The following is a 26,763-nucleotide window of genomic DNA, read 5'->3' on the forward strand; positions in this document are numbered from 1 at the left end:
CAAACCGCTGTCTCTTGATCCTTGGTCGTAGGAGGCACGACAAATATACCGACCACTAGCAAGACAAAGTTATCGAGTAAATGCTCCATCTTGCGAGAGCCAATGTACATCCTAATATGATCCAGAGCCTGCCTCTCTACACTCGACAGATCGTCTGCCGTCAGGGCCTCCCTCACTATTTCGAGTCAATTGGAGCAGCACAAGTTCGAATCGTCTCCTTCCAGTCTTTGTTCGAGTCGGGGAGGTCAAGGATGATCTTGAATTTACCCACCGCCTGGAATTGAACATGAGCTTCTTTCTGATGCACTTTGACACTAATTAGGTGGTCCAACATGTTCAGGGACGGTTCGATCCCTAGCCAGCTGTGGATCACCACGAACCCCACTAGCATCGTGATAGCATTCGGCTTCATATGCATCAGTGACACCCCTAGATCAGTAAATACGCGACAGAGGATGAGGTGTAGAGGCAGATGCAAGCCGAACTCTATGTGTTTCAAGTAGAGGGGATCCTAACTATCATTGTGATCATAAACCGCCTGTGACCTTGTCGGTGCCATCAACCTATAATCGCAGGGGATATCATATTTCCCATGAAGAGATCTTAGTTGGGGCAACGTCACTTTGGAATGGATCTCCACCAACAATTCCTGTCTAACGTTGAGAGCAGGGGCTGCCATTTGCACTAACTATGGATTATCGCCAGAGAAGATGATCGGAGTACTCCGCAAATTCAGATTCAGAATTTTAAAAAGCAATAACCGCTCCCTCGCCACCATAACCCTACTTATATATAGTTGGACCGCCAACTGTCAAAATCATAACGGACAAGCTGAATCCAAATCAACAGCCCAAATTAATTTTAGAATTCCAAGCAGCCTCTCCCGAATCAAGACAAAACGTGCTCACCTTAGATAGCCCATAATCCTGCACAAAGCGCGAAACGACGGCAGTTGAAAAGTGTTCGCTGACGTCAGTCACGTCGCATCTGAAGAACTTTTTAGATCCCCCTCATTAATGTTCATCGTGACTCAGAAAGACCCATGTCATTTCACTCGGACCCGGTCTAGGCCGACTCTAAGTAAAATGGGCTAACTATTATAGCCGTTTTAGTGCTAAAAAGTAACCTCCAATCAATAGTAGGCGAGTGTCCCACATTATGTGTAATCGAGACAGCTCTTCACTTCAAGATAACCAAAGACCCAGCTCGGATGACCCGACACGCCGACATCTCACGAGGGCGACTCAAAAGACGTTACATGTCGACCCCTACATTGGTCGACTTCTTGATCAACCTACTCGATTGACCATTCGGCCGTCATCCCACGAAGGCGATTCAAAAGGCGATATCTCGACCATCTACCGGACGAGTAGAAAGGCGATGACTACCTCGAGCCTCGAGCCCCCTCCCGCGCACTAACGGCTGATCATCTCACAATAAATGCCATTAAATGCATAATGGGCACCATCAGTTCTTTGTCCTTAATAGTCTTTATGACATATCAGACCATGTTAACACCGCACACCTCCAGTCACTTCATATTAAATGCGGAAGTGACCTCCCCTCCACTCATCGGCCGACACTTGTAAAGCTTGGCCGCCAGCCCATACTAGATCGAAGTTACCATCCTACCCCTCTACTGTCACTATAAATAGGAGTACTATTTTTAACAAAAAAGTAAAATCTTTATCTCTACCCATAGTGTTTAAGAACTTCTATAGTTCACTACTTCTCCACTCAAGCAAATTATGGACTTGATCGTCGGAAGAATAACCGGAGAAACCAACTCCACCCTCTTACGATCTTCTACATGTGCAGGGAAGAACAACCCACTTTAAAACCGAACATTCAAAGGGTTAGAGAACCTCCGTCAACCAAATAACTTCTCTCATTGGTTGTTTGATATCCGCCATCAACAAACCTTAATCAAATCCATCCATAACATTCATCAAATTCACAAGTAAAGAGAGCAATTTTTCACCTTGAGAGACGGGGTTGGTGGAGGCGGCTTGGTGGGGGCAGGCTTGGAGGACGACGGCTTGGTGGACGGGGCTTTGTGGATGTTGGTGGAGGCGGCTTGGTGGGGGCAGGCTTGGAGGACGACGGCTTGGTGGACGGGGCTTTGTGGATGAGGCCGTGTGGACGTGGCTTGGTGGAAGGTGGCTTGCTGGACGAGCAACGGAGGCAGGCGAGCATTGGACGAGTTCTGGAGGCGAGTGAGCGGGCGCAAGAAGTTGGGTATGAGTAGACCGGGTTAGGGCGCGGGCGAGTGGGTTAGGACACTATGGCTGTATTATATAGTCTAGATATAGATGGGATTGATAATCCCGTTGATTCCTAAACAATGGCTAATCACACGACTAGTAGTCCCGTGAAAATTAAAACTTATGTTTTGCAAAATCGACCTCATTTTAGAGTCGACTTTGCTAATTTTATTATCAAATGGTCCATTTTGCTTATATTGTTTTCGAAAAGGTTTATTTTAAAAATTTCTCCATCATTTTTCTCTTGTTGGATAATATTTTTTCTCAAGCACTACAATGTAAAATATTGGCCGATATAGTGTTTCAGACTCGCTACAAGCCATGCGTATCATCCAACAAGAACGACAAACATGTTTTGATATTGTCTTTGTGCTAACGCACGTCATCAATCTTCAATTTAACATTGAATTGGTCTAACGAGATGGAAAGCAACAGGATATTTGGATTTCTAAAGGATAGGACCCCTCCCGCCTTTAATCTTTTATTAACTAACAGCGTGATAACGATTATAGTAGCCCAGCTCACAGAACGTCCGATGCTGATCACATCCAATTTTATGACGCTGATTACACCTAAATTTATTAACTAATAGCGTGAAAATAGATATTATAGTTAACAAAATGTATGATGCTGATTACATCTAAATTCAATAAAAATTGTTCAAAGTCAATTATAACATACGCACGAGCCAACTCTTATGAATAATGGACCATACATTTATCACATCAGCAGTCCCTTATTATAAGCCTCAGTAAATTTAAGATTTCCTACAGTCCCTGTAATCCCCTCTAATATACAAAATCAAGTAGCTGCTTAAAACACGAACTAAAAAGCCAACCTGATGCGAACCAGAGTTGACGTCAGACAAGCATCTACAAGCATTAATTATTAGCATGCACAAGCTGAATAAATCTCCAAAACTATCTATTTACAGTCAGTAGGTCAGTCATGAAGACAAAAAAACATAAAATTGTATGGATTCAAACTTTCGATGAGCCAGAAGTCTTCGTTGCTGTCGAAACCAAGATGAAAGCCAAAGGGACGACTGACCAGCTGCAAAAGACAAGATCTTGTCAAAATGATTGGATGATAACAAGAGGAAATTAAGTGCACTAATTTCATTTCAGAAAGCTTTACCTTAAACCAAACAGGAAGAGATCCTAGCTTTAATACCGAGTATCGTCATGGATAACTGAGTAATTACCACTATTATCTTCAATCTCATCAGAAGTCACATAGCTGTTGCTAGCATACTTGGACTTTCTTCGAGCCTGGAAGAAGACAAGAAGTTGGGTGAGGACAAAATTTCAGGTACTTTTGTATAATAAAGATGGATACAAACAGAAATTTTGAGAAATTTATTAACAAGAGAAAATAGATACAAAAAAAATCTACAAAACAGACTAATCTACATTTATGAATCAAGGTGTCACACTGCTCTAAGATGATCATGTACTCCAGTAAGACGATGTTGACATACTACGAAGATGATTGTGTAAGGCGGCAGAAAGTGTCCTTTCACCGTGTATCATGAAATAGTATGATAAGGCGGTAAAGAGTGTCCGCATCTCACTCATTGTGTATCATGAAACATGCTCTCATTCAGTTCATTCCTAACACCTAATATACAAATAACAGACAAGAACAACACAATCTCATTAGTTAAGGAAATGCCATGGGAAGTTCTGGCACTAAAAGTCCTAAAGCGTTGCAATTGTTGATGGAAACTGAAACTTCTCCAATCATTTACAAATGTTACTGTGGTAACAATACTGACTGAGCAAATATGATCTCTGATATTTATTTCCAATTCAAGTAAATACCAGGAAAAATAGGAAGAGAAAGTCATACAGAATCGAGTGTACTAGACTACAAAAGAAATCATCCTACCTTCATAAATCATATTATCATTTAAACTACATGCATGAATGGCAGTTATATCTACCTAACAGAAAAGTCGAGTTAGCTACTTAAAACTAAAAAACTTACTCAATTGGCATCTTTTTACGTCGGTCAAAATGGGATTGGCTATGCCTAACCATAAGTATATAACTATTCTTAAAAGCTTGACAACAGCTTAAAAGCTTGACAACAACAGAAAGCATCTTTTATCTTAGGGATATGTAAATAAGTATAAAGTATATACATAATAAAAATGACATAGAACTAGTTCCAAAAGTCAAATAAAATAGATTAGATCATTTACGTGTTGCAAAGTTACGGCTGTTGATAGGTTATAGAACATAAAAGAACTAGATTCAGCAACCATACTGTCATCATGGTTTAATACCTTCATTCTCTCTTTGCTTATAAACTTCACATGTAGACAATGTAACAGTATGATTTATCAGTGTCAAGTGTCAGGCACGTTAGAAATACATCACAAAATCTGGTAAAACTATTCTCAAGATAGTTGAAGCAAGTTGACTTCAAGTATGTGAAATGAAACTATGGACATGCAACTGTCAGCCCAGGAATATATAATATGATGATGCTTATAATACACAACAAGGGAATAAACTTTTCTTTTCTAAAATTACATCTACATGTTGGAGAACCAACTGCTCTCAATTCACGAGGCTTCAGGACTAGGCTTACCTTGGCTATGAGCTTTTCAAATGCTTCTGGGCCATTCTCTTGAATATATATCTCTGCAGCAGATAGAATATCATCTGGTCTACTGAAGACATCCTTATTACGAGGCATGCCCCAGATATGTATTGTCTGCTGGTTCACAAAGAACGGCCTCACATAATGCTGATAAACATATGATGCTCCGCTGAAGTAGGGCAAGACTAGCCAGCAGTTAAATATCAGCTTGGCATAAGGCCAAAATGGAAACCTGCAAAAGAAAAATAATAAACAAAATAAAAATGATGAAGCAGTATTCACTGTTCAGTATTACTATCTAAGTGTTCATGTGATGCCTATTGCAAGTGTGGGATGCCAGAATGAAAGGAACCATGGGTTGAAATAGTTCTAACATGTAGCATGAAGATACAAAGTTGATGTTTTGAAATGGAAGAGAGTGAAACTGATGTGAAACGGGCCAGAGGGTCTATCAGAATCAGTGATTTAAAACGAATAATGCATTTTTTCACCAAATTTCATGATCTTTGGTGAGAAATTAAATTCAAAACAACTAATGTGATAGATGGATTTAACAAAATTTGCATCAATAATTATGAATAAATCCAATCTCGATCAATTTAGCTGCAATATTCATTATCATGCTCAAGTTCTACAATCAATATCAAATTTAAACAGTCACATGATCAATTACTCTCAACTCACAAATATAATTTAAACAGTGAATATATGATAAGAGTTTAGAGGTGGAATGCAATTAACTAATCAAACGAGATTAACAGAAAACTAATTTTCTAGTCTATCAAGTGGTGACGATCCACGGATGAACTGGCGACGACAACGGCGTCGAACTGGCAACGACGACGGCGAACTGAGCAACGACAACGACAGTGAACTGAGCGACGACGACGCGTGCGGGCGACGGGACAAAGCGACGTCGGGCTGGACGATGCGATCAGCTGTAGGATCGGTGGCGGCTGCCCGAGTTGAAAGAAGGCAGGGGAATTCGCCGGTGAGGGGAGCAAGGGAGAGATCGTCGGTGGGGCTTGCTCGAGTTGAAGGAGAGCAGGAGAGGGATCGGGAAGTTGTTGGGAAAGGAGGCGGTGGCCTATGGTGGAGGGGAAGGGCAGTAGTGGAGGAGGCGATGGTTGTGGGGGAGACGACGAAAGTGACAGAGGACGCGAGTGGCCTGTTGGGTCGAGGCTTGTGGGTGTCGGGGTGACACAAGCGACGGCCTCGAACATGGCAAGAGGAGGAGGTGAGGGCTGGGCGCAATTGCTGTTGGAGACGAGGAGGCTGCTCGACTTGCGGGAGAGTAGGAAGGGGTGGGGATGTTGGCGCTATGGAGGAAGAGGAGAGCGGGGGTGTTGGCGTTTGTTTTGGGAGCGACATGAGATGGAGTGGGGGCTGACAGAAATTGAAGGGCAGTTGGTGGCTGGCAAAGAAAACAGCGGATGTTGCCTGAGGGTGGCTGCTTATGGAGGGGAGGAGCTAGGTGTTGGCTAAGTAGGAGGAGGAGAGGTGAGTTGGCGGCTGAAGAAGAGAATACAGGGGATTTCGGCTGTTTGTGGCAGAGGAGAAAAGTCAGCCTAGGGTTTCACACCTAAGGCTTCACACCAAATATCAACTAACAAAATATTTCATTCAATTCTTCGTCATTCTTTCATTCTAATTACAACAGTGCTTTTATAGAGCAATCACAAAATCTCTCAAAATCAATCAGATTCCTCAAATCACTCAGATACTAAAAATTGATTAACTACTAAACTTGACCCAAAATTCAAAATTCAAAATTCAAAAATTAAAATCCTACCAAAATAGAAAAATCCCTCAAATTTCTCACAATTAAACCTAAATTAAGATCTGATCAAACTTGCCAAATCTTCCTTATTCAAAACTAAAATAAAAGAAAGTCAAATAACAAATATGGAAATTACCATTATTGTCCTCATTAGAAACTAAAGGTACATCATGATGACTTTTCTGCCAAAAAATATTATTTATATACTCTAACTCTATAATATCACTAACAAGCACCAATATGGATACAATATGAGAAAGGGAAATCATAATTTTTGAGAGTTACATTACCTCATGAACTATGCAAGACATAGCATCAGTTTCAAGTAGTATGTATTGAAGTGGTGGATCTTTTAGCTCCATATCGCCGTGGAGGAAAAATCAACACATATTCATCTTTCTACTTGGTTTGAGATTAAAAAATGAAATACTTCTTAACTGAACTTCTATGACCTCCAAAGTGGTAGCAAAGTTGTTGCATTCTATTAAGAGCGTAATTTATTAGCCAACTCAACAGTATTATCTAGTTTATTTTGGCAGGACGACTTGGTTCAGTGAGTAATTCTTCTAAATATTCATGCAATTATCCCCATGTGTCATGCATGTGTGTGATATAGTGGATTTCAGGTACAGATAACAGTGGTGAGGTTCACCTGCTCCAATTTAACTTAAAAGATGAGTGTTAACCCCAGTCTATCTCTTGGTAACTCATTTGGCGAAATTAGCCGCCACCTATCCTATAGGGCTTTTTCCATACATAACCCACAATCTACAAAGGGAGGGAGGGAGATGGGATGCAATTATAAGATACCGATTTATTCTGTCACTCTGTTTCTCTCCCTCTATCCAATTATAAGCTAACAAAATAAATAACTTAACAAGGGGTATATTTAATGGTGATTTTGAAAATTGAGGGTTAGAGAAAACCAATGTGGGAGATTTAGAGGATGAATTAGTAAACATCTTGACTTGGGGTATATATGCCAAAAAAAACTTTCATGTATACACGCTAGCTGCATCATGAATGTATTAATTATTTGAAAATTAACCCAAAAAGTTCTTAAGCTATTTAGTATGTAAAGCAGCATGAAACAACATAGTAGAGTACCATACCATTCGATTACTTTTGCAAAAGTAAGCTCAAAGAGTGTAATAAGAGAATACAACACCCAATAAGTGAGCCACTGTTGATCATCTATGGGAGATTTGGTTTCTATTGCCTTTACTGAAGCATACCTGCTTAATCCCAAAAAAATTTAATCAGACATACATTTCAAACATACCTATAAAGTAGGAAAACAATCAAAAGTTCAATCATTACTTACAAAGGATAAACAAGCGTAATCAAAGGCCTGCAAATTAAGGACAAATGTCAAATTAAAGATAGAAGCAAACAAATTAACTAAACAAAGAGTATCTGTGTGTCTCCAAATCATAATTTAAATATTCTACAAAGTAAGATTTTGTTTTAGATAGAGATGTAGATCATTCTACTTCCTGAGTCACATACATGGAACCCTGTGATATAAAACTACAGAGCGGCACTGCAATCCTAGAAACCAATAACTTCACGTTGTTGTAAAGCTAACTAGAAAAAAGAACTGTCATAGAACAATCTACAATTTTAATCTTTCTGGTCATAACATTCCACAGAAACAAGGCCCTTGTTTGTAAGCTTTACTCTAATAAGCAACACAGTAAGAGAATTGTTATCACTTACCAACCAAACCTTGACTATTGTGTATTCCGAAAGAAAGCACAATAACATTAAAAAAAGATAACAAAATTGAATCATGTTTAATCTGTTAGTTCCATTAATGATCCGATACATCTAGGATAACTAGTATATGTCATGAAATTTGGACAGCGAAAGGTGTATGACAGTATCAAATCTACCTATCTCATTCATCTCTTAAATGTCAAAGAGTAGCAATATTGGAAGAAAGACCAGTTGAAAAAGAGACAAGATTCCTCTTTTTATTATACTGATAAATATAGTTTAGTTATGAAGGAATAAGCACAATTACAATCAATTATAACATCCTATCATGTTTTTCACATGAAAACTAATATGTAAAAGGGGGCTAATAATGGCTCCCATGAGACCCTATTCTTCAATAATAACTAACGCATTTAGCACATGCCCAATGTGTTGCAAACAACTCATCATTTATTTCTTGATATAACCTAAAATTGAGTTTTCATGGACACCTCATTTATGATTCCAAATTAGATTATCCTCTCTTCACATAAAACTGAAGGGCCTACTCCACTCAAATATTCTTGATATTTGCTATTAAGTGCTAAGTACCAGGTACACAATTCCTCGACATGGAGAACCCAATGTCATGGACGCCCTAGGTAACTAGGACACGGCGTTTGGCCACGTCCACATCCGACACGTGTCAGACACTGACTCTTCGTGGACACACCATGGATACATGTGGTTCAAAGCAAAATCCAATTTCCCCATTACTTATACCCTAAACTAGTTCCAATCGGTTTTTTTGTACTCGAAAACTAACACCCATTACTTAAATATTTAAAAACCATTCATTGCATCATCTCATGAGATCAAAACAAAACTTTTGTTGTTAAATCTTATTCTTAATTTTATTTAACTTGATTCTCAATGGTTATAGATAATAGGAAGAAACATACAAATGTTATATGTACTTTAATTCAATATTTGATTTAATGTAAATTTTATACATACAAGAACACACACGCACACACATATAGCCATGTCCCCGTATCCTACATTTTACATATTTGTCGTGTCCTATGTCTGTATCCGTGTCCACACCCGTGTTGGTGCTACCTAGCGGGTGCCTTGTTTTATCACACAACCTTGCCTTCCTGTACGACACTTAGCTCACTCTTAGCCCCCTAGAATATCTAATTCAGCCCACTCACCCAAACACTCAAGAACAAAAGAGAGTTTAGAAGGGGACTCGAGATTTTATTAATTAACTCTTCTTGGATACAAATGAGCTCCCCTCGGCCTCTTTATATAAGGGAGCCTCCCACTTATATCAATGACTTAGATTTCTCTTCTAGATAATTTTATACACTCAATGACTATGATTCATCATTCTAGAGAATTCAATACAAATATCTCCTTGATGCGGTCCAACAATGGGCTTTAAGGATGGCCAACTATAGCAGCAAGTTTTGCCCTTCGACTTGGTACATTCGCCACCTAATTCTAGTTGGTGCTTTCTAGCTGGTATTATAAAGTGTTGTTGGGAAACGACCAAGACATTTTGGCAACTTGATGGTTTGATAGAGTGCTTCAAGAGGGAAACGACAAAGCGATGAGGGCATCATAGAGATGAGTAGGGGAGAATGTCACAGACCACTCTATCGCCACATCAACGCTTATATCAGCATGACTATATATTTTTATATATACATGGTTATAAGATATATATGTATAGAAATCTCTAGAAGGATGAATCCTAGCCATTGACTGTATAGAATTCTCGAGAAGAGAAATCTAGGACATTGATGTAAATGGTAGGTTCCCCTATATAAAGAGGCCATGTGGGAGCTCATTTGTATCCAAGAAGAGCTGAGTATTAAAATCTCAATCCCTTCTAAACTCTCTTATGTTCTTGAGTATTTGAGTAATAGGCTAAACTTAGTCATTCTCGTGAGGCAAGAGTATGCTAAGTGCCGCACAAGAAGGCGAACTTGTATGATAAAACAAAGTGCCCGTGACACTTGGTACCAGAGCGGATTCATTCGTTGGAAGATAGCCAACCAGATATGACTAACGAGCAAAATGTGACTAAAGGCAACACTAACTCGAAAAAGGCCCTTGCTCAGAGGACCCGTGATGTGCTGATGACAATGGAGGCACGATTGGGTAAGGTGGAACTCACCATAGCTGATGCGAGGGATCAGCTTGAGGCTATGGAGGAACACATCAAGAAGCTTGAGTCTAACAGGGATGAGCTTCGAGCGAAGATGCAGATGACCTTGAACTCCACCATTGACATGTTGTAATATCAGTATGCTACCCTAGAGGTCCACAGTACTACGCTTGAGACTCAAGTGGAGAGTCTCATTAAGGTATTAGAAGAGCTCAAGGGTGATTACAACCAGTGCAAGGCGACCATGGAAAACGGGGAATTGTCATGCTAATGTTCAAACAAAGATGGAGGTGCCTAAGCTTAAGCCATACAGGAGTGCTTGGGATGCACGAGCTGGACAACTACTTATGGAACTCGAAGAGGTATATCAATGTTGTCAGCTGCACAAATGATGGTTCTAAGGTAAAGATAGCACCTCTCTACCTTCAAGATATTGCTACCATGTGGTGGTGTAGGTGATGCAATGATATACGACGTGGTTCGTGCACCATCAACATGTGGGAGAAATTCAAGACTGAGATCAATAAGCATTTTTACTTTGAGAATGCAGAGGACAAACCTCCAAGTAAACTTTAGCGCCTTACTCAAAAAGACACCATTCAGGACTGAGAAGGAGTTCTCGGAGCTACTATTGGAGATACAGAACATGAGTGAGAAGGGCTCTCTCTTCTTGTTCTTGGATGGCCTAGCTGGATGCACCAAAATGGAGCTATAGAGTTGAGGCACTAAAACCCTTACACAGGGATGGCCGTGGCTAAGTCCCTAATGAGTTGAAAAAGGAAGACCCGTCCAAACCCAAGGACAAAGACAAGAAGGGCGGTAATCGGCTAAGGAAAAACAGTCCACAAAGGATGCTCCACGTAAGCCACAACTGCCCGAGGGCAAGTTCTTAGACCAGTCTAAGAAAAGTGGTGACTGATCACAAATCTCGTGCTATTTTTGTTAGGGACCACACAAGGCTATAGAATGTCCGTAGAGGACCAATATTGTTGTGTTGGTCCAGGAAGAGGAGAAACTGCAAGAGGGGAGTTGGCTAAGCTCATTACGGATCATCAATGCTATTCGTGCTAAGGTGGACACGCGACCAAAAGGAACGATGCTCATGGAGATGACCATTGCAAATAAGACTTTAAGGCCTTGCTTGACACCAGTGCTTCTGCCCTTCTCTTTACGGATGACACGACAAGGAAGATATGGCTTGTGGAGTCAAAGTCAGAAGGCATCATCAAGGCAGCCCACGCCCATCATCGGCACATCATCAAGGCAGCCCACGCCCATCATCGGCATAGCTTGCAAAGTATACGTGAGCATAAGTGAATGGCATGCCAAAGAAGACCTAACGGTCGTGGTGATGGATGATTTGTTAGATCTACATCATAAAACTTGAGATCTAAAACCATATAGCCATGATTAATTCAAAGAGATTAACAAAAATTCAAAAGAGCGGAAGCTTATACCTGAATCCATGGATGAACCTTGAGATGAGTTTTGGATCTTCTAACCTTAGGGTTTCTCTAAAACTGAATTTCTCTAGCTAGATGGGGGTGTAGAGAATTAGAGAATATTACCCTAGGTTAGGGACCATAACCCCTTATTTATAGATGTTGTACTTTTGTAATTTAGCCCCTCAATAAATCACAATTACAACCTGGTATCTGCACATATAACCCCATGATTATATTTAAATACCCATTAACCCAACTTAATTGATCACTTTAGTGGGTTATCCTGAAAGATAGCAATACACATTGATTAATCATATGTGCCCACAAATAGATTTATTAGATTAAATCCAACAATCTCCCACTTGGGCACCATATGATTCCTTAAATTGTGTATAACCTTATGAGCTCAAAAATTGCTATCACTGAAAAGGTATTTCCGAACAATCTCGTTCATTGACTATATCAATATAGGATCAAAGCGGCCTTCGTCACATTTATCGTGACTCGACCCATCAATGGTCACATATACCAATACAATCAAACGACATAGATCAATCATGGATGTGCAGCATGAAAATTACATGCAATGTGATCAGTACATGTCTATTTTCAACTGGTCCTCCTTAGTGAGGTCAAAACCAAACATAATGTAACAGAGTGTCTTAACTGAAAACTTTATTCTGATCAGACAATACAAACAAACATAAAGCACCACAAATACAAACTCCCACTAAAACATAATATCCTCAAATAATACCACACCCATATGAGCAGTATGCTCATGAAAGACCTTAGGTGGCAGTCCCTTAGTAAGAGGATCAGCTATCATGGAGTTTGTCCCAATGTGCTCTATGGATATCTGTCCACTCTGTACCCTTTCTTTCACAACCAGGAACTTAATGTCAATATGTTTTGACTTAGTTGAGCTCCTGTTGTTATTGGAATACATTACTGCAGATTTATTGTCACAATATAACCTTAGTGGTCTTTCAACATTTTCCAAAATGCGCAGTCCCGTGACAAAATTTCGCAGCCATATTCCCTGATTGGATGCCTCATAGCAAGCTACAAATTCTGCTGCCATAGTGGAGGAAGCTACTAGTGTTTGTTTGACACTTTTCCATGATATAGCTCCTCCTGCTAACATATAAATGTAGCCTGATGTAGACTTCCTGCTATCTTGGCATCCAGCAAAATCAGAGTCCGAATACCCAATGACCTCTAATTTCTCTGATTTTCTGTATGTGAGCATGTAATCTTTTGTTTTCTGAAGATACCTCATAACCCTTTTGACTGCTATCCAATGATCCATACCAGGGTTGCTTAAGTATCTGCCTAACATCCCAACAATGTACGCAATATCCGGACGCGTACATACCTGAGCATACATTAGACTTCCTACAGCCGAAGCATAAGGAATCTTCTGCATTTCCTGAATTTCAAGGTTACCTTTAGGGCACTGATTGAGACTAAACTTGTCTCCTTTAGCAACAGGGGTGTCACCTGGTCTGCAATCTTGCATGCCAAACCTTTTAAGTACCTTATCGATATAGCTCTTTTGTGATAATCCAAGAATACCCCGAGAGCGATCTCGATGTATCTGGATCCCTAATATAAAAGAGGCGTCCCCAAGATCTTTCATCTCAAAATTCTTTGATAGAAATCTCTTGGTTTCGTGCAACATGCCTATATCATTAGTGGCAAGCAAGATGTCATCCACATACAGAACCAGAAAAATATACTTACTCCCACTGAACTTGTGATATACACAGTCATCAACAATGTTCATCTCAAAACCGAACGAGATAACTATTTGTTGAAACTTATGATACCATTGACGAGGAGCTTGCTTGAGTCCATAGATGGATTTCCTTAATTTGCAGACCATATTCTTTGGGTCTCCTGACACAAAGTTTTCTGGTTGCACCATATAAATCATCTCATCAATGTCGCCATTGAGAAATGCTATCTTAACATCCATCTGATGTAACTCAAGATCATAATGAGCAACAAGTGTCATGATTATTCTGAAAGAGTCTTTCGATGAAACCGGAGAGAAAGTCTCTGTATAATCAATGCCTTCCTTTTGAGTATAGCCTTTAGCCACAAGACGTGCCTTATACCTCTCCACATTACCATTTGCATCCCGCTTGGTTTTAAAAATCCATTTACAACCAATTGGTTTTGCACCTTCTGGCAATGGGACAAGTTCCCAAACCTTATTGTCTTGCATAGACTTATACTCTTCATTCATGGCATCAATCCACTGTTGAGAGTTAGAACTTTTCATGGCCTGAGAGAAGTTGATTGGATCATCTTCTAACATTCCACTACTTTCCTCATGTTCTTGGAGAAATACAATATAATCATCCGGAATAGCATTTCTCCTTTCTCTCGTGGATCTCCTTAATGGCACTGGTTCTTGAGGTTGTTGAGTTTGTTCTTCTGGAACAGGGAGTTGTTCAACATTATCATCTTGAGGTTCCGGATTTACTTCTTGAGCAACAACCGGTATAGGAACCTGAATATTGTCAAAAGTAACTGTATGGATTGGATGTGAAGCCAATTCCTCCTCAAAACTAATGTCTCTAACCTTATTTCTCCCCCCAAACTCAACATCCTCAAAGAATGTTACTGTTCCCGTCTCAAAAATATTCCTTATAGTGGGATCATAAAACTTATAGCCCCTAGAGCGTTCAGAGTATCCAATAAAGTAGCTGCTAACTGTTTTGGAGTCCAATTTCTTTTCATTTGGCCTATAAGGCCTTGCCTCAGCTGGACATCCCCAAATATGTAAATGCTTTAAACTGGGCTTTCGACCAGTCCAAAGCTCATAAGGTGTTTTAGCAACTGCTTTACTTGGCACTCTATTCAGAATGTAAGCTGCTGTCTTAAGTGCTTCTCCCCAGAGTGACTCTGGTAAAGAAGAATGAGCAATCATACTTCTTACCATATCCTTAAGAGTCCTATTTCGTCTTTCAGCTACACCATTCATGCTAGGTGAACCCGGCATGGTGTACTGTGGGACGATACCGCATTCCTCTAGGTATCTAGCAAATGGTCCTGGACGTTGTTCACCTGAACCATCATATCTACCGTAGTACTCACCACCACGATCAGATCTGACGGTTTTAATTCTTCTGTTGAGTTGATTCTCAACTTCAGCTTTATAGGCTTTGAACATGTCCAGAGACTCAGATTTTTATGAATAAGATATAGGTGCCCATAACGTGAGTAATCGTCTATGAATGATATAAAATATTGTTGATCATTCCAGGATTCCGTAGGGAATGACCCATAAATATCCGTATGTATCAATTCTAAGACATCCGAAGATCTGTTGGCACCTAATCTCTTCACTTTGGTCTGTTTTCCCTTGATACATTCAACACATACGTCGAAGTCCGAAAAATCAAGGGAATCCAAAATGCCATCAGACACAAGACGCTCAACTCTACCTTTTGAGATATGACCTAAGCGCTTATGCCATAATGTCGCCGAATTTTCCTTATTTAATTTACGCTTAGTACCACGTGATTCCACATGCAAGGATTCATTGTAAGAAGCAATTGTATCAAGCAAATATAGGTTGTCATAAATACTCAAGTAACCGGTTCCCACAACATTTGAATTAAAAGATAAACTGAATTGACTGTTTCCAAATGAACAAGAATAACCTGATTTGTCCAATACAGAAACAGAAACCAAATTCCGTCTAAAAGACGGTACTACAAAAGTATCTTTTAAATCCAAATAATAACCAGTTCCTAACAACAACCTAAAGTGCCCAATTGCTTCCACATCTACCGATTGTCCGTCGCCCACAAAGATGTGTCTTTCAACATCACTTGGCTTTCGGTAGCTCAGGCAACCCTGCATAGAAACACTTATGTGAGTAGTAGCACCAGAGTCTAACCACCAAGTGTTTCTAGGTACTGAAGCTAAATTAACCTCAGAACAGACCAAAGCAAGGAACGTACCCTTATTATCACGCCAGGCGTGATATTTTGTACAGTCCTTCTTTACATGTCCAGGCTTCTTACAGAAGAAACAACCCTGATTATCCTTATGTTGTTTCTTCTCAACTGGACCCTTAGCAGCTTCCTTATCATTCTTCCTTTTCTTGCCCTTATCCTTAGAGGCATAGGCCAAATGAGCATGTTGTTTCTTCTGAACTGGACCCTTAGCAGCTTCATTATCATTCTTTCTTTTCTTTCCCTTATCCTTAGAGGCATAGGCCAAATGAGCACTTTCTGTCTTATCTTGCTTCAACCTGTCTTCTTCTTACACACAGTATGAAATGAGCTCATTTAGAGTCCATTTCTCCTTTTGACAGTTATAACTGACCTTAAATTGATTGAACTGTGCAGGAAGAGACAACAAAACCAGATGCACTAATAACTCGTCACAAAGATCGAGTTTAAGTGCCTTAAGCTTTGAAGCAATATGAGACATTTCCATAATGTACTCCCTGATATTTCCTTTGCCCTTATACTTCATTGAAATCAAGCGAGCTAAAAGCGTGCTTATTTCTACCTTATCGTTTTTCGCAAAACGCTTCTCAATTTCGGCAAGGAAATCTTTAGCCTTAGTAATCCCTTCGGATTCTATGCCCCTGAAGGCTTCCGAAACGTCACGCTTAATGATCATAAGACTCATGCGATTTGAACGCTCCCACTTCTCATGCTCCTTTGCGTTAGGAGTGCTATCCGCATTGAGAGGTTGGGGTTGTTCAGTTCTTAATGCATAGTCAAGATCCATGCAGCCAAGAACAATTAATATGTTCTCTTTTCAAACCTTGAAGTTTGTCCCATTTAGCATGGGAATTGAGTTGATGTTAGCAGAAATTGTTGCAGCAGATGCATTAGCTGAAATAAAACAAAAATGCTCACATCAATAACCATAATCAATAAAATTCAAATAATGACAATCCCCATCCAAGATACCGGCACAACATTAATATCAAGTCTTTGGACAGTAATATTAACTTGTAAGTGATACCTTGTTGCAATGATCAAACATTGACAATAACTCATGTCAAATAATGAAACTATCTTTGGATCGATTCATTATTCACATGTAAACCTTATAATTGTCACACGCTTATCATCGCAGATGTGTATACAGTCTAAATAAATATTAACCTTCCTTTGGGCCGATTAAATATTTACACGAAAGCATACACACAAACATCTCACATTCCTTATGAACAATCTACACAAGAGAGGTTACTTTGGCAACTTCTTGTTTCAATTAATCAATTGGAGTGAGAGACAACCTTAATACCTTAGTGTCATAATATTTGAATTAAATAATTGATTAAAAACCGAATTAGATTTAAATTAATAAAAATTTAATTTAAATCAACTGAATTTTCAAAAAACTTAATTGGGGTCTTATAGCTTAATTAGGGCCCATAACTTAATTGAATAAATTAAGTATACCAAAGTGGACCCATGAAAAGCCGAGGCTTAACCATAATGAACACGAAGTTCCCTTAACTTCGAACACGAGGTTCGACTGTATTGAGTACGACACTCACTTAAACACGAACGCGAGGTTCGTTTGAGAACGAACGCGAGGTTCGTTTGAACGCGATGTTCAACTTGAGAACGAATGCGAGGTTCGTTAAAAAAAAAGATGAACGCGAGATTCAACTGAAGTTCGAACGCGAGGTTCGACTGAAGAACGAACGTGAGGTTCGACTGAAGAACGAATGCGAGGTTCGACTGAAGCACGAACGCGAGGTTCGACTGTAGCACGAACGCGAGGTTCGTCTGAAGCACGAACGCGAGGTTCGACTGAAGCACGAACGCGAGGTTCGTCTGAAGTACGAACGCGAGGTTCGTCTGAAGTACGAACGCGAGGTTCGTCTGAAGTACGAACGCGAGGTTCGTCTGAAGTACGAACGCGAGGTTCGTCTGAAGTACGAACGCGAGGTTCGTCTGAAGTACGAACGCGAGGTTCGTCTGAAGTACGAACGCGAACGCGAGGTTCGTTTAAAATTGAGCTTGACGCTCACCTGAGTTGAACGCGAGGTTCACCTTAGAACGAACGCGAGGTTCGTTGAGCGCGAAGCTCGGTTAAAATTAAACGAACGTGATGTTCGTTTGAGGTAACCACCTCCTTAATTTTCGCCATGAACCCTTAGGGTTTCAAACTGAAACCGCCGCCGCCAAACCCAAAAAATTCCTCGATTTTTATTTTCAAAACCAGATCCAGAATCGGAAAAAATTTCTTGATCCAGATCCAAGAAAAAATCAAAGAAAAATCCAAAAAATTACTGTTCACCGGCGATTTTTCCAGTTACCGTTCATCCGGAAAAAACTTTACTGTTCATCCGAAAAATTTTTTGCTACTGTTCACCGAACATTACTGTTCATCCGAGAACAAAACTGAATCTTTAACCAGAGATTTCCATTACTGTTCATCCGAGAACAAAACTGAATCTTTAACCAGAGATTTAAGATCAAAAAACCCAATAAAACTTAAATCCCTAAGAATTAATCAAGGTGGCTCTGATACCACTTGTTAGATCTACATCATAAAACTTGAGATCTAAAACCATATAGCCATGATTAATTCAAAGAGATTAACAAAAATTTAAAAGAACGAAAGCTTATACCTGAATCCATGGATGAACCTTGAGATGGGTTTTGGATCTTCTAACCTTAGGGTTTCTCTAAAACTGAATTTCTCTAGCTAGATGGGGGTGTAGAGAATTAGAGAATGTTACCCTAGGTTAGGGACCATAACCGCTTATTTATAGATGTTGTACTTTTGTAATTTAGCCCCTCAATAAATTACAATTACAACCTGGTATCTGCACATATAACCCCATGACTTATTTAAATACCAAATTAACCCAACTTAATTGATCACTTTAGTGGGTTATCCTGAAAGATAACAATACACATTGATTAATCATATGTGCCCACAAATAGATTTATTAGATTAAATCCAACATGATTTTGTCGTGGTGACTAACTTAGAGTCCTTAGACAAGACCAATGCTATTCTAGTCCCTAATGCCAACACTACGTGCCTATTGGAGGGCAAGGCGTGCATGATTCCTATTGAGCGAGAGAGGATCACTTTGGGCAAAGTCCTCTCAACCTTTCAGATTTCTAAAGGTGCCTGCAGACATGAGCCGACCTTCATCACTATACTTAAGGTGGAGAAAGACTCACCTACGAAGGGAGAAGTGACATAGGAGATTTAGGCCGTCTTGGATGACATTCAGGACATTATGCCCATTAAGTTGCCTAGCAAACTACTACCTAGGAGGGAGGTGGATCACAAGATCAAGCATGAGCTAGAAGCTCGACCACCGACTGTTGTACCTTACCGTATAGCACACTAGAGTTGGAGGAACTTCGAAAGGAGCTGAAGGATTGTTAAATGTGGGCTACATCTGACTGTTGAAGGCTCCTTATGGTGCACCAGTCTTGTTCCAAAAGAAGCACAATGGTTCATTACGGTCATGCATCGACTACAAGGCATTAAACAAGATCAAGGCGAAGAACAAGTATCAGATACCATTAGTCGCGGGCTTGTTCGCTAGTTTGGGCCAAGCAAGGTACTTCAAGATGGATCTTAGGCCGGGCTACTATCACGTGTGAATTGCGGAAGGAGATAAGCAAAAGATGGCATGTGTGACCCAATATGGATCGTATGAGTTCCTTGTTATGCCGCCTTTCTGACTAACCAATTAAACCTAATCCCTTCTTTATGATAAAATTGTAGGCTGTGGATAATCCACATTTGCTTTGTCCTTATCAATATAAACAGTTGCCTAATTTGTATAGCAATTTCATCATGTTAGGAGTAACGATTTTTTCTTTTCCATCACATATTTTGTAGAGGTAAAATTACATAACTATGTAGCCTACTTAATGCTGGATGAATGTAAATAATGATATAGAATAATTTATTTTTTTGGGAAGTCATTGACCATGATATATTGGCTTAAATATAACATCTTCTTCGAGCTATAACAAAAATTAGTCTCAAGGACTTCAAAAACTAACCCACAGAAATGACTTGTCATATAAAGTTTAGGGTTTTTGTTTATAAACACAACGTTTGCCATGATTTACTTTTAATTCCACCTACTTCCAAAATCATTATAAAACAAAAATACCCACAATGAACTATGTTTAAACCTTGTTTCTGTTTAAGAGGTATACTGATGTATAAGTGATGAGGATAATTTTTTATAATTGCTTAGTTTTGAATAAGGAAGATTTGGCAAGATTGACCAAATCTTAATTTAGTTAATTATGAGAAATTTGAGGGATTTTCTATTTTTTTGGTAGGATTTTTAATTTCGAATTTTGAATTTTTGAAATTTGAATTTTGATTAAATTTGGTAGTTGAGTGATTTAAGGGATCTGATTAATTCTGAGAGATTTCAAATTTTGTAATTGCTTTATAAAAGCATGGTTGTAATCAGAATGGAGGATGTTGAATTATTGAGAAAAAAAAACATGTGAGTTTTCTGAATGAAAATTCTCCTCTTCGTATTTGGTGTGTGAAACCCAGATATTAAAACTAGGAGTGTGAAACCCTAGTTCTCTACCCAAGTTACTACACTATCCTACCCACCCATCCAATCCCCAAACTCATCACAGCCGTCCATTTTATAAAAAAAAAACAAACAAAGAAACCCTAACCCTCCCCCTTGCAGCCGTCAGACCCAATCCCCTTTCCCCTCCTTCCCCAGCACCGCCATTTTCCCCCTCCTCTCGTTGGCCCTGCACGTCGCCCCGCCGCCATCAGTCACCTCACCGGACAGCCCACCGCCGTCCTCACCTACCTCCTAACAGCCCGCCGCCATTCTTCATCCTCCAGTGTCGATTCGTCCTTCCTTTCCTCAGATCGAAGAAAAGACACCAAGAAGAGGATCTTTAGATCTGGTTTTGTGTGAACAGATCGGACACCGGTGGTGTTTCATACTTGATTCAGTACGATGATGGTATAATTTCGTTCAATTATCTTTCTGTTAATCTCACTTCATTAGCTAATTGCATGAATAATTTACCTCTAAACTCTTATCATATATTCACTGTTTAAATTATACATGCGAGTGGAGAGTAACCGGACATGTGACTGTTGTACTCTCGATATTAATTTTGAACCTGCGCAATGATAATAAATACTGCAATTAAATTGATCGAGATTGGAATTATTCATAATTATCGATGCAAATCTTGTTAAAAATCCATCTATCACGTTAATTGTTTTGAATTTCATTTCCTACCGAAGATCATGAATTTTGGCGAAACGATGCGTTATTTCAAATTAAATTGCTGATTCCGATAGACCCCCTACCCCGTTTCACATCATTTTGGTATCCGAGCATGGTTATGTAGGAAATTGCATCATATTTTGCTTGCATTTATTATTTCTGTCTACAATTGCATTTTTCAAAAAAAAAAAAAAACAAAACAAAAAAAATTTCCCCCCATCATTTAGTCTATTTGGCGTGAGTAGTGCATGCCACTCCATAGTGGTCAACCTTATTAGGAGAGTCTAGCGAGTCGGACAATTTTAGAATGTATTCCAACGCATTTCCCATAGCCGACTTCATGAGTCAACTCAACGCTCTAACCCAAGCCGTGACTGAACTTCGTCAAACTCAACAAGAAGATCGTGAGAGATTGCAGAGGTTAGGAACACGTGGAGCGCAAAACAACGAACACAACAAAGAGCACATACCAGTCCGAACCTACCAAAGACGTAATGCTCAAGACCCTGATGAGCGATACCTGAAGGGCATTAAGTTGGAAGTTCCCACTTTTGACGGCCGATCGGAGCCTAAAGAATTCTTGGAATGGATCCGACAAGTCGACAATTACTTCAAAAGGTATCCACTTTCCGAAGAGAGAAGAATCAAGTTCGCGGAAATGAAGCTGACTGGCCATGCTAGCCAATACTGGGATAACTTGCAAATGACGAGAGTAGCTCGCCAAATGGCCCCCATCAACACATGGGCGGGTATGAAAGATAGGCTCAAAGAGAAGTACATACCTTTCTCTTACCACGATCGCCTTCTCGACAACCAGAACCAATTTACACAGTAATAAATCCACTAGGGATTATGTTACTCGATTTAAAGAGTTCCAAATTCAGTGTAATGCTTTGAACACTGAGAATCCACACCGAACAAATATAGAGTTGACTGAAATTTCGTGCAATGACAGCCCTCCGATTACTCTCGGAGTTACCCCTCTGATCACGGAGTTTACTGATATTGTCTCTATAGTTGTTCCTGAAATTAAAACTCCAACTCTTCCTGAACTCACTCCAGTGTCTGAAAACGTTGTTGACGCTCCCCACGAAGTCCACCCGGACCAACATGAACCCCAACATGTTCCTGATGTGGGTCCTAAAGTGATTCACTCAAATATCTGTATGGAAGTTGAATCCCAAATTGAGCATAATAAAATAACTACCATGTCAAATGTCAAACCCCCATGCATTGTCCCGACAGTCACTCACACATACACTGATCCATTTTGGGAATATATAGTGATTAGGGACACAAGTTTGAGCTCGAGTGTTTTTATATCTTTTCTCTCTCATATTAAGCGCACAAGAACACTCCTCCTTCACGCCCTTGTTTGCATGTTCATCACTATCACTGCTAGAACAGAAATTTTTTTATTCATATTAGCGAAGAAACGCCTAATTATTCCATTTGATAGAGGACGTCATGCATTTTAAATTTTTTTATTCATATTAGCGAAGAAACGCCTAATTATTCCATTTGATAGAGGACGTCATGCATTTTAGGCACTTCGTTGAGTTTGCATCTGCTTGTGATCATATTGTTCGAGTCTGCATATCATACATATTCATTTGAGTTAATTTGCATCATTTTGTTTGAATTGCATTGATCATATATTGGGGAATCAGTGATCTAACTTGAATAAATACATTGTCAACTGAAATGTATGATATGGAGTCAGGATATGATTTAAAACTGTTAATGCTGATACTTTAGATGGTTTGGACTTGTCCAAAACGGTTCCTTAAAGCCGTTTAAGATTTGACGTGATATTTATGAACTTTTCCAATTCTTGAAATAATTAATGACAACATTTATATTATCAATTTGATCATGGTTCTATTTTCAATATTGATTGATTAAACAGTTCACAATGTTTATTGGCAGTCCACTGATATAAGCCTGACCCTAGCCTATCATTTCTGAGAGCTCTCTCACTTTACCCCACTCCATATATTCACCCAATCTGCAGTGAATTTTGATAATATTTTAGATGGTGAATTTATGATGCAATCTAGCTAATGATTTGAGATGCAGGAAAATAGATGACGACAAATTAAGATGCAGGCATACTATATTAAAGATGACAAGTTTCTGCAGCCAACTCGACGGAGTCGAGTTTTCTCCCACCCGGGGAGAATGATGAGGATAATTTTTTATAATTGCTTAGTTTTGAATAAGGAAGATTTGGCAAGATTGACCAAATCTTAATTTAGTTAATTATGAGAAATTTGAGGGATTTTCTATTTTTTTGGTAGGATTTTTAATTTCGAATTTTGAATTTTTGAAATTTGAATTTTGATTAAATTTGGTAGTTGAGTGATTTAAGGGATCTGATTAATTCTGAGAGATTTCAAATTTTGTAATTGCTTTATAAAAGCATGGTTGTAATCAGAATGGAGGATGTTGAATTATTGAGAAAAAAAAACATGTGAGTTTTCTGAATGAAAATTCTCCTCTTCGTATTTGGTGTGTGAAACCCAGATATTAAAACTAGGAGTGTGAAACCCTAGTTCTCTACCCAAGTTACTACACTATCCTACCCACCCATCCAATCCCTAAACTCATCACAACCGTCCATTTTATAAAAAAAAACAAACAAAGAAACCCTAACCCTCCCCCTTGCAGCCGTCAGACCCAATCCCCTTTCCCCTCCTTCCCCAGCCCCCCTCCCTCCTTTGCCCACCTCCACCGCGAGCAATCACGGCAATCGACCCCTCCACCTCGAACACCCGACGCCGCCACTGACTTCATCCCGACGCCGTTGTTGTCGTCGTCCGCCGCCATCAGTCACCTCACCGGACAGCCCACCGCCGTCCTCACCTACCTCCTAACAGCCCGCCGCCATTCTTCATCCTCCAGTGTCGATTCGTCCTTCCTTTCCTCAGATCGAAGAAAAGACACCAAGAAGAGGATCTTTAGATCTGGTTTTGTGTGAACAGATCGGACACCGGTGGTGTTTCATACTTGATTCAGTACGACGATGGTATAATTTCGTTCTATTATCTTTCTGTTAATCTCACTTCATTAGCTAATTGCATGAATAATTTACCTCAACTCTTATCATATATTCACTGTTTAAATTATACATGCGAGTGGAGAGTAACCGGACATGTGACTGTTGTACTCTCGATATTAATTTTGAACCTGCGCAATGATAATAAATACTGCAATTAAATTGATCGAGATTGGAATTATTCATAATTATCGATGCAAATCTTGTTAAAAATCCATCTGTCACGTTAATTGTTTTGAATTTCATTTCCTACCGAAGATCATGAATTTTGGCGAAACGGTGCGTTATTTCAAATTAAATTGCTGATTCCGATAGACCCCCTACCCCGTTTCACATCAATAAGTTTCTATATTTGGTGTATCACTGGCTACTTTTGGGTCTAAGTTGCTATCTTTGATGCATCAATGGCTATATTTGCGTGGGACTATAGTTGGGTTAGTATGAGTATTTAGGGTTTAAGAATGATTTTGGAAGAGAGCAGTTTAAAACGAATCAAGGTCAATGGTTTGTGTTAAAAAACAAAAAAACTCTAGAAATTTATCTTAATTCAGCACGTTCCACGATAACTCCAGGAAACTACTAATTGGGATTATCTATGACTTATTTCCCCCCTATTCATTGCATTGAAATCTTTTAAAAAATTCATGAAAAAAACCACAAAAAGAGAATATTTTCAGCAATAGCTACAATAAATTAATTGCATGCATTTCATATAATGACGAAACATACAACAGAATTAAGACAGACCCCTTACAGTTAAGAAGTAAAGCAGAAATAAGAATAGAAAAAAAATATATCATCAACTAACTTCACAAATAAAGCTATTCCCAATTTCTATAGAGAAAAATATAGCAACATAAAAAAATGCAAACACCCACGAGTTATTCTCTACCTAAAATCGAAGAACAAGAGAAGGATATTGAAAATAGTAGCATAACTGACAAATAACAGCAACCATAATATTCTCATTTTATTTTTACAAATTTAAGATGAAAATATACCCTGCAAGGACATCGAAGTTTTTGGCCAACACCTTGAAGAAAGATCCAGAACCCATTTGCTTCCCTATTCAATCTTCTCTTTGAATGAGAGAGAGAGAGAGAGAGAGAGAGAGGAAAGAGGACTTTGAGTGGTAAATAATTCCTTTTTTTTTAAGGATTAAAGGACGAATAATGACAAAGAGAAGTTTCCGGATGAGGGTACGGGTCCCGTTCGGGCTGAAAAGCTATGAACCCGAATAACCGTTATGGACCAGTAGTACAGTAGTACTAGTACATGGGGATAAGGTTTTTTTTGGCTAAATGGCACTTAAACCTCCTCTCGTTTCACCTTTTTTGTACTAAAATACGCTAAGTTATAAAAAATTATTACATAAGTATTCTAATCATTAAAAAATCTATTATGATAAAAGTATCTCTCAATAAAAAAATTAATAAAAAGATAGAGGATATGTATCATATCATATTATATCATACTTCATACTCTTTAAGTGTGAGGTTGGAAAAAAAATTCATGATCAATATAATCATCTATCCTTTCATATATTATATTCTAATCTTATCATAGTTAATAATATATATTTAAATATTTAAAATATAAAATATTTAACAAAAATTTGATGTCATACTTCATATCATGCTCCTTATAAAGTGTGAGTTTGCTTAATATTTGTAATGGTGTTCCCATTTGCCAATAAGTAACTCATTGCCAAGCAACGGACATGTGTACTTCTGCATACAATGCCCCAATCAAGTTGGCGGTCAGAGACCAGCGAGGATTCCGACTTAGCCGACTTGTCGAGTCAACATTCTTTAATGTCGACTTGAAAGGCGGTATCAGTCAAACCTCTTGTCGAAGACGACCCGCCACAAGCCCACTTGACCATCTACTGGACGTCTTGCCAGGACGACTCAAAAGACGTTACTTCTCGGCGAAGCTAAAGGACTTCTGCCTCGAGCATCTCTCACTGGCAACGTGTCAGTATTGCATTTAATGCGTCACAGACGAATGAATCATGCCTCTAGCTATAAAGTCGGGGAAGAAAGCGGCCCCTAATCAATACTCAACAACATCATCCAACCACGGATACAACTGATTGTGTGATCACTTAACATCAATAGTTTGGCGCCCACTGTGGGGCATCTTTCTTTTTTGAGAAAACATGTCGGATTTTGAGCATGGGTCTAATCTATTTCACCCTGTAGGAACATATCAGAGCTACGTTACTCGAGCCCAGCTTGAGGAAACAACTCAGAAGCTTTCTCAGTCTCTCCAAGAGCAATTCGCTACCTTTACTAATAAACTTCTTAGCTGGCTTCCGCAGCCACAACGAGCTACCTCAGCTCTCCCCCCACCTACTAGAGACCAACGGTCAGAGACTCACACTCCTTCCGGAGCACAGCAAGTAGTCCAGCCTTGGACTCATCATGCTGCTGCTAAGCACCTGGGGATCGGGTCGAACACGCGTCCCCACCACCGC

General features: G+C 39.3%; 1 protein-coding gene across 2 annotated transcripts; it reads right to left on the reverse strand.

Annotated features, from left to right (window-relative positions):
• LOC109819901 (HVA22-like protein a) lies at positions 2,935 to 25,421 on the reverse strand. Of its 2 annotated transcripts, none has more exons than XM_020385871.1 (6): positions 25,286 to 25,421; positions 7,979 to 8,005; positions 7,767 to 7,889; positions 4,863 to 5,106; positions 3,402 to 3,535; positions 2,935 to 3,317 (listed from the first exon to the last, which is right to left on the reverse strand). In XM_020385871.1, exons 1-5 carry the CDS (start codon positions 25,339 to 25,341, stop codon positions 3,431 to 3,433), a joined length of 555 nt encoding a protein of 184 aa, XP_020241460.1. In that variant the 5' UTR covers positions 25,342 to 25,421; the 3' UTR covers positions 2,935 to 3,317; positions 3,402 to 3,430. The 2 variants fall into 2 exon arrangements, with proteins under 2 accessions (XP_020241460.1, XP_020241459.1); XM_020385870.1 differs by having other exon boundaries at positions 7,767 to 7,892.

Source organism: Asparagus officinalis, chromosome 8, assembly GCF_001876935.1.
Source record: "Asparagus officinalis chromosome 8, Aspof.V1, whole genome shotgun sequence".
Taxonomy (NCBI): Eukaryota; Viridiplantae; Streptophyta; class Magnoliopsida; order Asparagales; family Asparagaceae; genus Asparagus; species Asparagus officinalis.